Source organism: Orcinus orca, chromosome 11 (genome assembly GCF_937001465.1).
Source record: "Orcinus orca chromosome 11, mOrcOrc1.1, whole genome shotgun sequence".
NCBI lineage: Eukaryota > Metazoa > Chordata > Mammalia > Artiodactyla > Delphinidae > Orcinus > Orcinus orca.
This window is the reverse complement of record NC_064569.1, coordinates 41,247,792-41,263,677: the sequence shown is the minus strand read 5'-3', so window position 1 is coordinate 41,263,677 and position 15,886 is coordinate 41,247,792. Positions and strand designations below refer to the sequence as shown.

At 45.7% G+C, this 15,886-nt stretch overlaps 1 protein-coding gene and 1 pseudogene across 6 annotated transcripts in view; one reads left to right on the top strand and one right to left on the bottom strand.

Annotated features, from left to right (window-relative positions):
* Positions 1-15,886, top strand: part of POU6F1 (POU class 6 homeobox 1) — a 73,597-nt gene that overhangs the window by 41,902 nt on the left and 15,809 nt on the right. For 4 of the 6 annotated variants that reach the window (XR_007470021.1, XM_049694107.1, XM_049694108.1 and 1 more), the window contains exon 3: positions 14,503-14,595. Coding sequence is in view for 5 of the 6 variants with exons in the window: in XM_049694107.1 (XP_049550064.1) it covers positions 14,548-14,595 (48 nt within the window). In the remaining variant the exon portion in view is untranslated. Of the gene's footprint in view, positions 1-4,220; positions 4,532-9,395; positions 9,515-14,502; positions 14,596-15,886 lie in introns of those variants that run through there. The other 2 variants (XM_033436278.2, XM_033436274.2) reach the window with 2 other exon arrangements.
* LOC101270883 (swi5-dependent recombination DNA repair protein 1 homolog) lies at positions 10,856-13,063 on the bottom strand (annotated as a pseudogene).

Here is a 15,886-nt window from a genome sequence, read left to right as displayed (position 1 = left end):
CGTGAGCCATGGCCGCTGAGCCTGCGCGTCCGGAGCCTGTGCTCCACAACGGGAGAGGCCACAGCAGTGAGAGACCCGCGTACCGCAAAAAAAAAAAAAAAAAAAAAAAAAAAAAAACCCAACTGAATGGAAAGATTGGAGGTGTACATGGCCAGGCTTTCCTGATCTGGGCCCTGCCTATCTTTCCAACTGCATTTTGTGCAATTCTCCCCTGTCACTTGCTGTCTTCCAGCCACATTGATCCTCTTTCAGTTTCTTGAACAGCAAATTTATTCCTGCCTCATTGCCTCTGCTGTTCCTTCGGTCTCCTGCTTATTACATCTTTTAAACTTTGCCTTATATATGACTTCCTCAGGGAGGCCTTCCCTGCCCCCAGTGTTATTCTCTCTCATATCACCTTCTGGTTTTCTTAATCATCACGTGTAATGATATATTTCTGTGTTTATTTTTTGTTTAACATCTATTTCCCCGGAAGACCATAAATTCCAAGAAAGCTGTCTGTTTTGTTTACCACTGGACACTTAGCTTCCAGCCCAGTGTTTGGCACATAGTAGACAATAAATATTTGTTGAATAACTGTAGGCTCAGAGGCATGGGAAGTGGAGTGAAGGAGAAAAAAAGAAAATGTGCTGGGCTGAGGATACTGTTCATGAGTTTTCTTTGGCATGGCATATCACTAGTGACATCTTCTCCCAACTCAGCCATGGAAATATCTGTACTGTTGACATTTTTTTCTGATTATAAAATATATACTTATTCTAAAAATATATTTCAATATTGCAAAAAACAGAGACTGTATTGCAAGTATTGGTGAGGGTGTGGAACAACTAGAATTCTCATACATTACTAGTAAGGATATAAATTGGTTCAAACATTTTGGAAAAGTATTTAGCAGTATCTACAAAAGTTAAACATATACCACAAACCTAGCAATCCCACTCCTCAGTATCTACCCAGGAGAAATATGTGCGTACATTCACTAAAAGACTTATGCAAGAATGTTCACAGCAGCTTTATTCATAAAAGACAAAAAGAAACAACCCGAATGCCCATCAGTAGTAGAATGGATAAACTGTGGTATAATTATACAATGGAATATATGCAGCGATAAAAAAGAACAAATAATACTGTTAGACACAACAACATGGGTGAATCTCAAAAACATATGCTGAGTAACAGAAGCCAGACACAAAAGAGTACACATGCTGTCTGATTCCATTTATATGAAGTTCAAGAACCAGCAAAATTAAGCTATGGTGATAACTGGAAGTTTACTTAACAAGGAACACAGGGGAGTCTTCTCAGCTGTTGGAAATGCTCTACATCATGTCGTGGGTGGTGATTTTGTATATATATATATATATTTTTTGTGTATATATATATATATATATATATATATATATATATATATATATAGTGTGTGTGGGGGGGGGTACATGGGCCTCTCACCGCTGCGGCCTCTCCTGTTGCGGAGCACAGGCTCCGGACGCGCAGGCTCAGCGGCCATGGCTCACGGGCCCAGTCGCTCTGCGGCATGTGGGATCTTCCCGGACCGGGGCACGAACCCGTGTCCCCTGCATCGGCAGGTGGACTCTCAACCACTGCGCCACCTGGGAAGCCCGATTTTGTATATATTTATAAAATATATATATGTGTGTGATATAATAAAATATAATGATTATAATAAATATATAAATAATATATGTAATCTATTATATATGTAGATGTATGCAAGTAATATATGTAGATAATATTTTATATATATATAAATAATTCATCAAGATGTACATTTAAGATTTGGGTACTTTGCTGTGTGCATGTTATACCCCAATAAAAAATTTCAACAAAAACGTAGTATATGTTCAGCATCAAAAATTTAAGCAGAAGTGTATACAATATAAAATTAAGGCTTCCTTTTCCCAAAGAAAACCACAATTAACATTTAAAAAAATAATCAATTTATTTACTTTTGGCTGTGTTGGGTCTCCGTTGCTATGCGTGGGCTTCTTAGTTGTGGCGAGCGAGCGGGGGCTACTGTTTGTTGCGGCGCGTGGGCTTCTCTTTGCGGTCTTGTTGCGGAGCGTGGGCTCTAGGTGCGTGGGCTTCAGTAGTTGTGGCTCACCAGCTCTAGAGCGCAGCCTCAACAGATGTGGCGCATGGGCTTAGTTGATCCACGGCATGTGGGATCTTCCCGGACCAGGGCTCGAACCTGTGTCTGCTGCATTGGCAGGAGGATTCTTAACCACTGCGCCACCAGGGAAGCCCCACAATTAACATTTTGATGTATGTGTCCATGAACCCCTTTGATCACATCCATTTCTTCCTTCATACTATCCCTGATGTTCGTGTCATCCAAAGCATTTGATTTATCTGTGTGTAGCACCAAACCAAGTCACATAGACTAAGAGTTTTTGTCTTCGTGTGACAACATTCAATAACAATACTGAGCCTCTTCTTCACATAAAGAGCAGTAGGAAATCCGAAAATTAGTAAGTCACAATCTGTGCTCTTGAGGAATTTACAGTCTGAGAGGAAGGACCATAGGGACTACAGACCAAACAAAAACGCCCAAGAGCTATACCACCATGTCATGTATTAGTTTCACAAGGCCAGTTATAACAGGTTAAAACTGAGGCTTCCCTGGTGGTGCAGTGGTTGAGAGTCTGCCTGCTGATGCAGGGGACATAGGTTCGTGCCCCGGTCCGGGAAGATCCCACATGCTGCGGAGCGGCTGGACCCGTGAGCCATGGCCGCTGAGCCTGCGCGTCTAGAGCCTAAAAAACAGATTAAAACTATTGTACAGATATTTCCAAAGTTTTTTCACATACAGGCTCACAATTAAACTTCTTAACTTTGTGAAGTAATGATTATAGGTATCACCCTCTTTATTTTAAAAGTAATGAAGAAGTTAAACTACCTGCCTGAACTTCTAGTGGAAGAGCTCTCTTCTCCTCTCCCCTCCCAGTGCCCTTCCATGGGAGGAGGCGTTAAGCAGCAATGGGCTGAGGGCTCCACCTCTATTCCCACACTACCTCTAACTCATCTATGCTTAGCTCATCACAAGGGGGGAGGGGTGGCAGTGGATGAAGGGGCAAAGGGGAAGCAGCCCAGGCTGATGGCAGGCTGCCTCAACGTTGGGATCCACAGCTTACTGGATTTACAGTGCTCCCTCCTCCCCAACTCGCCTCCCCTCATTCTTTCTCTTCCCCTTTGTTCTTCCAACTCCTTCTTCTTCTTTTTTTTTTAATTTTTTTTGCGGTACGCGGGCCTCTCACTGTTGTAGCCTCTGCCGTGGCGGAGCACAGGCTTCTTTGTCAACTACTTCTCCGTCCATTTGCCCTCAGCCCCAAACGGTGCCTCGTCTTATTCCTTCCCCTTTCCATACCTTCAAGAGCCTCTATTAAATAAACCAAACCCTCCTTGCCATCACCACCACCAAAGCAGAAACTTGTTTTTTCTCCGTGCCACAGAACTTTGCCTATATTTTACATTTCCTAGTCTACTTGGTCAAGAAAGCAGGAAAGCTGTCTTTAGTCAAGACAGCCCACAACTGCTCTTGAGGTGGGGGTGAGGGAGCTTTCAGGCCCAGGGTCCCCTCCGTGAGATGGAGCTGGGGCACAGCTGCTCAAAAGGTTGGTTAGGCCCTGGCTGAGCGATGTCTGCGTTCCCTCCCTTTTCTCGCAGTGAGGTTCCGGCCTGGGGCTTGGGAATGGACATGGACTTGACTTTCAACGTTGAGGAGGGCAACTGACTAACCCAGAGAGGAAAGGCAGCCGCTGGGAGTCACGGCCCCAATCCTAGGCTGACGGGAATGTGGCACAGGGTCCCCAGTCCGGACTCCTGTGCTCCCGCGCCCACTCCCGCACCTTCCAAAATGGAACGACCTGAAGCGGCACCTCGGAGGGGGCTGCGTGACCCGCCCCACCGGCCTTCCACTCCTGTCCGGGGAGGGCGCCTCTGGGGCCTCCGGGGTGGCAAGGGTCTGAGCCCCCCGGCTCCCCGCCCCAATCGCTCGTTCTCGCCTCCCCAGATCCCCTCCCTTCTTCGCCGGCCCGCCCAGCCCGCCGCCCCCGGCGGCTGGCGCGCGCGGTGCAGCATGCGGCAAAGCTCTTTGCATAAATTATGCTCATGACGCAGCAGCTAAAAAAATCCAAGTAGCAGAAGGAGGGAAAAAAGGGGGGGGGAGAAAAAGGAGGGGGGGCCGTGGAAGGGGGGGAGAGGAGAAAAATATATATATACCTGACCGCCCCCCACACTGCTCCCCCTTCTCGCTTCCCGCCCGTCCCCTCTCCGCCCAGCGCAGCCCGCGGGGTCCCCTTCGGCTCTGCCCAGCCCGGGCTGGGGGCCCGGGGGCGGCGGCGGGTCCAGACCGGCTCCCGGGCCGAGCCGAGCCCAGCCAAGCCGCACTGGCTTCTTTGTCTGAGGGCGGCGGCTGCCCCGGCCCCGGCCCCCGGCCCCCTGGCTCGAGCTGTGAGATGAATCTCTAATCGGTTGACGCCGGGCACCCGGGGCGAAGGCGGCTGGGGCTCCGGTAAGTAGCGGGGTCCGGGGCGGGGAGGGGTTTGCACGGAGGGGGAGGGGGCCGGGCAGGGGAGGTTTCGGGTTTGGTTAATATGCAATGCCCGTAATTAGCATAATTTATATATTTATGATAAAGAGAAAAAATGCCGCGGGGCCGCGGCTCCTGGATGCTGGCCCGGAGCGGCGGGGAGCTCTGGGAGTGGGATGGCTAGCGGCCGCCTGCTGTGGACCGGAGACCCCGGGGGTCGCGCCCTCGCCTGCCTGCCTGGGCTGGTCTGGACTGAGGAGAGGAGGGGGCAGCCGCCAGGTGGACCCCGTGGGGAGCTTGGACCTGGCCCCTCCCCATTTCTGCTCCTGGAGCCCAGGTGGGGTACGGACCAAGGGGACGTTTTTACAAGACCCCGTGGCGACCGCGAATGGATTCTCGCGCCACTGGAGGACCTGGACGCCTGGGTTCCCAGCAGTTAAGGTCAACTGAGGCGGCCAGAGCTACCTGTCACAATTCTCTCCAACCACAGTGCACCGGGAGGACTGTGGGTCTCGGGGTTAGGGAGCTGGGTGCTGCGGGAAGGGTGGCGGAGTGGTGGGAGTGTCACCGTATAGCTGAGCATGAGCACTTCATAAATATTTAGTGACAATATTATTATTAACAAATAGTCATCATAATGGACCTGATATGTGCTTCCCTGGGCATTGTCACCTGGCAAGGCCGGGGGAGCCCCAGGGTGCCTTGTAACCTCCACTTTAGCGTTGGGATCCCCTACTTATTTGTCATTGGAAGCCCCAAATCTTCACAGAACAGCCTCATGTGCGGGCGCGTGGGGGGGAAATAAAACGCGGTCGGGCAGCCTTCGTGGGCAAATGAAAAGAAGCTCTTTGCAGAGAGCTAGAATCTGCTCTTCCATATTCCTTGTTCCAAAAGTAGAAGGCTGGTCTTCAATTGTTCATAGGCAATATCCCACCTCCCTTTTCTTGATAATCTAAGGCAGCCACCATTGACCAGCAGGGCCTTCTGAGGAATAATTTTGTATATTCCTTTTTTTTTTTTTTTTTTTTTTGCGGTACGCGGGCCTCTCACTGTTGTGGCCTCTCCCGTTGCGGAGCACAGGCTCCGGACGCGCAGGCTCAGCGGCCATGGCTCACGGGCCCAGCCGCTCCGCGGCACGTGGGATCTTCCCGGACCAGGGGACGAACCCGTATCCCCTGCATTGGCAGGCGGACTCTCAACCACTGCGCCACCAGGGAAGCCCTGTATATTCCATTGTGATTGAAGTCCGGGTTGGTTCTCAGCGTGGTATTTCTGTGACCTGGTACTTCTTTGCATATCTGCGGTATACCTTCATCCATTTGTTCATTAGTGCAACAAAAATATCCACTCTGTGCCAGTTCTGAACAATACAGACAGAACTTCCCTTGTCTTGGAGTTTTAATTCCGGTTTGGGAGTGGAGGTGGGGACAGGCAGATCATAAATGTGAAAACAAACAAGATAATATAGAGTGATACTGTGTGTGTGTGTGTGTGTGTGTGTGTGTGAGAGAGAGAGAGAGTGAGAGAGAATGAGAGTGAGAGAGAGAGAGAGAGAGAGAGAGAGAGATGGGCTATTCTCTTCTTGGAGTTACTACCTAGCAATTAAGAAATGAGTCAGGGCTTCCCTGGTGGCTCAGTAGTTGAGAGTCTGCCTGCCGATGCAGGGGACACGTGTTCGTGCCCCGGTCCGGGAAGATCCCACATGCCGCGGAGCGGCTGGGCCCGTGAGCCATGGCCGCTGAACCTGCGCGTCTGGAGCCTGTGCTCCGCAGCGGGAGAGGCCACAGCAGTGAGAGGCCCGCGTACCGCAAAAAAAAAAAAAGAAATAGAAGAAATTTGCTTCTCTAAGGTTTCTCTGCATTGTGAAGGAACTTGGGACAAGATCATATCCCCCCCTCCCAAAGATTTACTCACTATAAAGTCATAGTAGTAATCTTACACATTTTTTATAACACTTTACAATTAAAAACATTTTATATGCATGCTTTACTTCAATTTAAAGTAATTACATAGTGTTTGCTGTGTGCCAGGCCCTGTTCTAAGAGCCTTCCATAAATGTTATCGATTTAACAATAGCCAATGGGGTAGGTACTATAATTTAGCCCCATTTCATAGATAACGAAACTGAGGCTTTGAGGGGTTACCTGAAACAGAAGCAGTACTCAATGTGGGTCTTCTGCCTTTAAACCCCAAGCTCCTTCTGTGTCAAAATGAGGGTCAGTCAGGCCACAGATGGAGTGGGACTCGGGAGAAACTGGACAAATGACGGAAGGCTTGGGAATGAGGAGCTGGACCGGCACGTTAGGAAGGGGCGAGTGTGACTGGGGTTCTCCAGAACTTAATACTACTTTGAAATCGTTTTTAAGCAGCCCTAGCATTGGGAACGAGGGCACAAAATTTGAAATAGGCTGTGTGTTTTGAGGAGGAGGTAGGAAATATGAGCAGGCTAAATGATACGATCCGACATCATAATTTATGTTTTCCTCTCATATTCATTAACCTCTGTTGTGTACCAGGAATTATACTAGACTCTGGGATATGATGATAAGTGGATATGCCTTCTTGGTCCTTACAGTCTAGTGGGGGAACATACCTACTTGTTATTGTTCACGTTTCATTTGCCCCCTCCCTTCCCCCTGCCTGGGTGAATCAAGTTTGGGCACAAGGGGATGGGGGCAGAAACTAAATCTATCCTATTAAACTAGACTTTACTGTTTGACTATATATGTGTAAGATTACAAATGGTAGGTTGGGAAAGGAGAAGTAAGGTTGTTCACGACTTTCCTATCTTTTGCCCTTTCCTTCCCTTCTGGCCCATGTGTGTGCCTAGCTGGTCTACCAATAGCTTGGCAAGTCATTTATCTCTGTCCATGAATCGGGGTGTGGGGAGGGAAGTTAATAAATTAAGCCTGGAGCAGAACCGAGAGCTTCCATTTTCCAGTGTGTCCTGATCCTTGGGGGCCAGAGCAGCCCCCGTCAGCCTTCCTCCCATTTCCTGAATGGAGGCTTAGTGTGGTGTCAGGAGGACAGGAATCTGGAGCAGGTGGATGTGGCCTTGAAGTTTGAATCTGCCACAGACTCTCTGTGCCCTTGGGCAAGTCACCTGACCTCTCTCAACCTCCATCTTCCTGTAGATAAAAATGAGAGTCATAGTAAGAATACCATGTTAAGCATTTTACTTACAGATCTCATATCATCATCATAACAACCCCACAAGTCTTGCCCATTTAATCAGCATTTTAAAGATAAGGAAATTAAACTTCAAAGAGATTAAATCATTTGCCCAGGATGGCACAGCTATTTCATGACCAAGCTGGGATTTGTTTTAGGTTTTTATCCTAAGCCTATGCCCTTACTTACCTCTCTTTGATCATCAGCTTTCTCATCAATAAAAATGGGGATCGTAATAGCTAATTTTTATTTGTGCTTTGTACGATATAATTCCAAGATAAGCTCTCTTATTATTTATCCCTGAAAAAACAGAGAGTAATCCGCCCACCTGCAGACAGTGACACAATTGGTCAAGCTTCACTATGTGTTTGCTCTGCGGTCTCATGGGGCTGGTGTCAAAACTGAATGACAATAGTTAACATTTATTGAACCCTTATACAATTTACTACAACGCTAGCTATCCCCGTTTCAAATATGGTAACTGAGGCATGGAGAGGCTAGGTCCTTGTCCAAGGCCTCACAGCTAAGAAATGGTGAAACTGAGAGGTGAACCTAGGTTCCTAACTGCTATACTAAATTTAAATGAGATAATGTATGTAAATTTTTATAATACCTACCATCTTCTGAGCACTTACTGTGTGCCAGGGATGGATCTAAACTTTTTACATGCATTAATTTATTCAGTCCTCATAATAGCCCTATGAAGTAGGTGTTATTACTCTCATTTTTACAGATGAGGAAACTGAGGCAGAGAGGTTAAATCATCTGACCCGAGTCCCACAGCTAGTGAATATCAAAGCTGAGATGGTGAACCCAGAAGTCTGTCTCCAAAGAGTGCTCACTGTAATACTATGTGTAAAGGGACTGGGTTCCAATAAACTATTTTTTAAATTTATTTTTTAATTGAAGTATAGTTGATTTACAATGTTGTGTTAATTTCTGTTGTACGGCAAAGTGACTCAGTTACACACACATATACATTCTGTTTTATATTCTTTCCATTATGGTTTATCCCAAGACCAATAAACTATTGATGATGATTATTTTTCAGCAAGTGGGAAGGGAAATCTATGTCCTGGGGCCAGAAATGGAGAAGGGCGGGAGGATAGGCAGAAAATCCATCAGACAATGAAAACCTGAAAGAGGTAGCAACCTGCCTGGAGACTCACGACTTAAGAACAAGGCAGACGATGCTTGCCAAGCAGGAGGGGAGGCCGTCTCGTGTTTCTTTACACCAGCTACTACATCCGCATGGACCATGGTGGTAGTGATAAGAAGTGGGGGGATTCTGGGCGCACTGGAAGAGACAGCCAACACGATTTGAAGGAGTTACTATTAGATGTATAGGTAGATGTAAGAGAGAAGGCAAGGATGATGGCAAGGCTTGGGGCCTGAGCGTCTGTGGAAGGATGAAGCTGCCGTTTGCTGAGATGGGGAAGGGTACAGGCAGATGGAGCAGGTCTGGGGTAGAAATCAGGAGTTTGGTTTTGAACATGTTGAGTAGGAGATGATGTGAGCAGTCAGTAGGTAGTTGGATATATGAGTCTGAAGTTCCCAGGTGAGGTCTAAGCTGGAGAGTTAGACTTGGTGGTTGTCAGACTGGGTGAGACCGTCTTGGGAGCCCAGCTACCAATCTATACTAATCTCCTGCTTCCTGTCCTTGTGGCCTTTTTAGATGGCAGCTCTGCAGGAGGTAAGTAGGTGCACAATTTAAATATAAATGTGGTGTAGAGCTGGAGATGCTGATGTCAACAAACAACCTTGCTGGAGAGGATTATGTCAAAAATTTGAAAGGTAATTTCCCATAACAAATGTGACTTTCTTTCCCGTGAATACCAGTAAAACTCATTCCAGCTTAACCAGCCATTCTTTCAATACAAGCAGAGTGCTCTCCACCCCCAAAAATGATTATAATGAGAAGGTACTTTACACCTTGAAAACCTCAGACACATTAAGTGTAAAGTGATTAAAAGCACAGAAATGAGTCTGAGTTAAAAGTCTGAATCCCGGGACCGCCTTGGTGGCACAGTGGTTAAGAATCCGCCTGCCAATGCAGGGGATACGGGTTCAAGCCCTGATCCGGGAAGATGCCGCGGAGCAACTAGGCCCGTGCCACAACTACTGAGCCTGCGCTTTAGAGCTCACGAGCCACAACTACTGAAGCTCACACGCCTAGAGCCCGTGCTCCACAACAAGAGAAGCCACCGCAATGAGAAGCCTGCGCACCACAAGGAAGAGTATCCCCCGCTCGCCGCAACTAGAGAAAGCCCGCGCGCAGCAACGAAGACCCAATGCAGCCAAAAATAAATTAAAAATTAAAAAAAAAAAAAAAAAGAAGGCAAAGGAGGAGGCTCTGTCTGGGCACTGCTTCCTGTCCTAGCTTTAACCATGATCTATGTGTGTACTGGAGTTCTACTGCTGGGGTGATCATAAGAGCCCCTTCTCTTAAAACAGACAGTCGATCATCTCTCTTCACTGCTGTCAGGCTGTGGGCACTGCATGGCATCATGAGCTCAAAGGAGGCCATCCAGATGTACTATTTACCACAGTCATTGGGGTGGAAACCCTAAAACCCCTAGGGTGAGCCAGCAATTGCACTCCTAGGTATATACCCCAAAATTGAAAACAGGTGTTGCAACAAACACTTGTACACAAAGTTTCATAGATGCCCTATTCACAGTAGCCAAAAGGTAGAAGCAACCCAAACGTCCATCAGCAGATGAATGGATAAACAAAATAGGGCATATCTATACGTTGGAATTTTTTTTTGACATATGAGTTTATCTACTAGACCAGCCAGATGGAAATATGTGATAAATGGATGGAAACAAGGGTCATAAAATGAGAGAGGCAGGCATTTTTAGACCCATTTTGGTTTAGACATTCACCTGGTTGGACTGTTTTTTAACATTTACAATAAAACTTTTTTTTTTTTTTACCACAATAAACAATGTATTAAAACTACTTCCAGGATTGTCCAAATTATTTTTTAATCATTATTAACATTTTTCATATTTATTTAAATGTTGTTTCCTTTAGCAAATTTATCCAAAATACTGAATTTTCATTTTAGAACTTGGTTTATATTTAGATAATAACAGAGTTCCCAAATTGGCTTTCATCAGGATACCTTTCTCTAAGCTCTAGTGGTTGATACCTTCTCTTTAAAATATATAAGCATCTTTTTTATTATGTTGTCATTCTCAAAGATACTCTGGAGAAAAAAATATGAATGAAACTCGTAGGAATTCTTCTTCATTTCTGTTAGAGTGTAGCAATTTATCATCTTACACACAGTGATCTATCAAATGGGTGAGGCTCAGTTTCTTGTTCTTTTCAGACATAGTTGATTGCAGCTCACAGAGTAACACCTGCCTACAACTTCTTCACTTCCTTATTAACAGCTGTAACTGGGACAGGTCATTCTTTGAGTGATACATTTTGACTAGTTTTAGCCTGTGAAGAAGGTCTTCTTTCTCCCGAATCTCCATCTATTTTGCTTTTTCTTCATTTAATCCTTGTTTGGGAAGAATTCTCATTCACAAAATCATTTTGGAGGCCTCTGCGTGACCCAGTATCCAGTGATTTAGATTCACTTGCATCGATATTCTTAAAAGTATTTTTCAAATGTGTATTTTCTTCTACCTCACTATGTGTTTAAAATTTTCTTGAAATTCCAGTTTTCTTCTGCTAAAGATGCTGGCTTCTCTGAAAAGATCTGATTTTTAAAAATTTTTATTTATTTATTTATTTATTTTTATATAGCAGGTTCTTATTAGTTATCCATTTTATACATATTAATGTATACATGTCAATCCCAATCTCCCAGTTCATCGCACCACCCCCACCCCCCCACACTTTCCCCCCTTGGTGTCCATACATTTGTTCTCTACATCTGTGTCTCTATTTCTGCCCCGCAAACCAGTTCATCTGTACCATTTTTCTAGGTTCCACATATATGCGTTAATATACGATATTGTTTTTCTCTTTCTGACTTACTTCACTCTGTATGACAGTCTCTAAGTTCATCCACATCTCTACAAATGACGCGATTTCGTTCCTTTTTATGGCTGAGTAATATTCCATTGTATATATGTACCACATCTTCTATATCCATTCATCAGTCGATGGGCATTTATGTTGCTTCCATGACCTGGCTATTGTAAATAGTGCTGCAATGAACATTGGGGTGTATGTGTCTTTTTGAATTATGGTTTTCTCTGGGTATATGCCCAGTAGTGGGATTGCTGGGTCATATGGTAATTGTATTTTTAGTTGGTTTTTTTTTTATAGTGGAACTCTTTTTTAAATTTATTTTATTTTTGGCTGCGTTGGGTCTTTGTTGCTGCGCACAGGCTTTCTCTAGTTGTGGCGAGCAGGGGCTACTCTTCTTTGCGGTGCGTGGGCTTCTCATAGCAGTGACTTCTCTTGTTGAGGAGCACAGGCTCTGGGCACGCGGGCTTCGGTAGTTGTGGCGCACGGGCTTAGTTGCTCCAAGGCATGTGAGATCTTCCCGGACCAGGGCTCGAACCTGTGTCCCCTGCATTGGCAGGCAGGTTCTTAACCACTGTGCCACAAGGGAAGCCCTATTTTTAGTTTTTTAAGGAACCTCCATACTGTTCTCCATAGTGGCTGTGTAAATTTACATTCCCACCAACAGTGCAAGAGGGTTCCCTTTTCTTCATACCCTCTCTAGCATTTGTTGTTTGTAGATTTTCTGGTGATGCCCATTCTAACCAGTGTGAGGTGGTACCTCATTGTAGTTTTGATTTGCGTTTCTCTAATAATTAGTGATGTTGAGCAGCTTTTCATGTGCCTCTTGGCCATCTGTATGTCTTCTTTGGAGAAATGTCTATTTAGGTCTTCTGCCCATTTTTTGATTGGGTTGTTTGTTTTTTTAATATTGAGCTGCATGGGCTGTTTATATATTTTGGAGATTAATCCTTTGTCCCTTGATTCATTTGCAAATATTTTCTCCCATTCTGAGGGTTGTCTTTTCGTCTTGTTTATAGTTTCCTTTGCTGTGCAAAAGCTTTTAAGTTTCATTAGGTCCCATTTGTTTATTTTTGGTTTTATTTCCATTACTCTAGGAGGTGGGTCAAAATGATTGTTTTTTTCATTCTTGACTTTAAGACACTTTACCACGCCATTTAATTATGGGAATTAAATGAAGATCTTGTTTTCCTTAATCGTTCTCTAAGTGTTGCACTCACAGATTGTTTTCTTGAACTATTCGTGTGGGGGAGGTGTTGGATTGGCACAGACCTGTGGAGCGCTGGGTAAAGTCACAGCTGAGTCTGATGGACTTTCCATCTTGGAAATGAAATCTTGGTTTACCTGTGCTTCCGCCTTCCCCAGAGAGTGCGAGAGCCCATACAATGGAATTTTTTCACAGTTCTTTTCTGTGAAAAGAAATGAAGCACTGATACATGCTGCATCACAGATGAACCTTGAAAACCTTCTGCAAAGTAAAAGAAGCCAGACACAAAAAGACCCCATATTGTATGATTCCATTTATGTGAAATATTGGGAATAGGCAAATCCACAGAGACAAAGCAGATTCGTGGTTGCCAGGGGCTGGGGGTTGGCAGGGGAAGGGAGTGACTGCTCATGGGTATGGGATTTCCTTTTGGATGATGAAAATGTTCTGGAACTAAATAGTGGTGATCGTTGCACAACATTGTAAATGTACTGAATTCCATTGAGTCATACACTTTAAAATGGTAAATTTGATGTTATGTGAATTTTACCTCAATTAATAAAATAACAAAAAAAAAAAAAAAAAAAAAAAGGAAAAGAAACGAAGCAGACCCAGGGGTAGAAGAGGAAGAGGAAGAAAAAGGTGAGGAATCCGGAACACTTGTCCGAGCTTAGTGTCCTCATCCATAACATGGCTATACTAACGCTCCCATCCCCCAGCTGGCATGAGTAATGATGTGAATTAGTGTTCCGTAAAATGCTTAGCACAGTGGGCACTCAGAATAGAGGTTAACTTACTCTTTTCTATATAAGTGCCTAAAACTAGTTGTCCCCTTGATTACCTCTGTTTCTTGTGACTGTGGTTTGTGGCTCCAGCACGACCGCCTGTTTCTCGCAAGGGCTTGTTTCACTCTGTCTCACTGCGTGTGGCAGCTGCTGCACCATCTGGGATGTTGTCCTGCCTCCCATGTCAAAGACCAGTATGGTTCTCGGACCACTGCCACAGAATCCCCTGAGTGCTGATTTTGGGGCACCCACCTACTAAATCAGACTCTGGGGATGTTTGGTCTGGGGAAATCGGGGTGGGGGGGTCCTGCATTTTTGATGTGTTCCAGGTGATAATCAGACACATTCGTCTGAGACAACTGTTGTAATTTATTCCTATCTTTACCATCTCTTCCAGGAAGTCCACTCAGACCCCTCCCCTGAGACATGCCCTGATACCCAGTGTGCTCCTTACTTGTGTCTGGTTCTGAGAGTCTGGGTCAAAGTCACCTTGGGCTCTACTGGGTCTGCTCTTTCCCACTGGACTGGGGAACTCCCAGGGAAAGATGCCTGGCCCCCTCTTTCCTCTTGTCACACTCGCTCCTCTTGAGTGTAGGTTCTCCTAGGATGCTGTAGGAAGTGAGACACTTTAGTTTTAAAGTCCTTAGAATCCTATTTCCTTTACTTCTACACATACCTGGGAGACCTTAGCTTCTCTCTCTTCCTTCCATTCTACTTCTGACTTTCTGAGATGGCATGGAACTTTTATTACTATGTCGCATCAGCCTTTGCTTTTCCCATCCCATCTCACCCTGCAGGATGTGTAGGTGTGGGCCAGCCCCACCCCACCCTGACAAGTGACCATGGATCCTGGAGCCGGGCCAGACTCATCTCTGACTGTCAATGAGCAGGTATCTTCTGGGGCAGGAAGAGGTGGGGGAGTGAGGGTAATGGACCAAGGAGGAAAACTCCATAGAGCCCCTCGTCTGTTTCTTACCAGAAACACCCGTCCAGATCGTCACTTTACCTATCCAGATGTAGTTGCCAGCTAGGATTTCTCAGGGGCTGGGTTTGAGGACTTAAGCTGTGACTTTAAAAAGTGAAGTTAAAATGTGAAAATATGTATAAGTTAACATGGGGAAAGATTTGGATATCAGGGAATTAATTTTTTTTCTTGCTTATATATCATTTTCTAATTTTTCTTGCAATGACCTTTTATTACTTATGTAATTTTTTTTTTTCTTTGGAGAGCGTGGTTTATGGAATCTTAGTTCCCTAACCAGGGATCGAACCCAGGCCCCTGGCAGTGAGATGCCAGGGAATTTCCGACTTATGTAATTTTTAAAAGGAGAAAAAAGATTAACTAACATGTCTTAAAATGTGATGGGAGTAAAGTCCTTCACAGGCCAAGTTTGAGTCAGAAAGGGAACTGCTGGGGGCGGGGGGGCGGTTATTGCACTCTTACTCCCCTGATGGGTCACAGTGTTGCTTTTTTCCAGCAGTCTCTGGCTGGATCCAGTTTTCAGGCCTAAGGAGCGTGTTGTGGGAGTGTCTTCAGGCCTAGGCGGAGCAAGGCCTGACACAGAGCTTTTTAATGTACCGGGTGTCCCTGACTCTTGAATGGCCCAGTTGGAAGCATGTCAGTGCTGGAGGTAAAGCACTGAGTGCTGGCTCTTTCAGCAGGAAAGGGGACCCAGTGTTCCGAGGAGGCCCAGGGGCTGCCTGCATTGCTGGGCGTGGGGGCTCTGCTCCAGGTCGGAGCACGCCCACAGCAGAAGGCACACTGGAGCTGCAGGCCCACAGGGTACAAAGCTCCAGTCCAGGAGGGCCAGCGAGAGGCCACGTCTTCAGGATTCCTGACCCTCGCTTCAGGAAGTTGGCTTGGAGGGAAATCTTGGCCCGTACCCCAGAGTTTTGGAAATAAAGGAACCATGAGCTTAAAAAGTTACTCAGTATCGTGGAGCATTCATTTTCCACTCCTATAATAACTCAAGGGACGTGAAGAGGGATTTGCTTCTTGTCCCAGCGTAAGCTGTGGATATGGTGTTAGGGGCCATCGTAATCACACTCCAATATCCTAGCAGCCAAGAAGACAACCTTGCAAGGCTGTGGGAGAGGACTTTACCACTCCCTGAACTGAACCCAAGAGAGGAAACAAACAGAAATGTCCCCAAGTGGTCTGGCTCTGTGGGACTTTTCCTA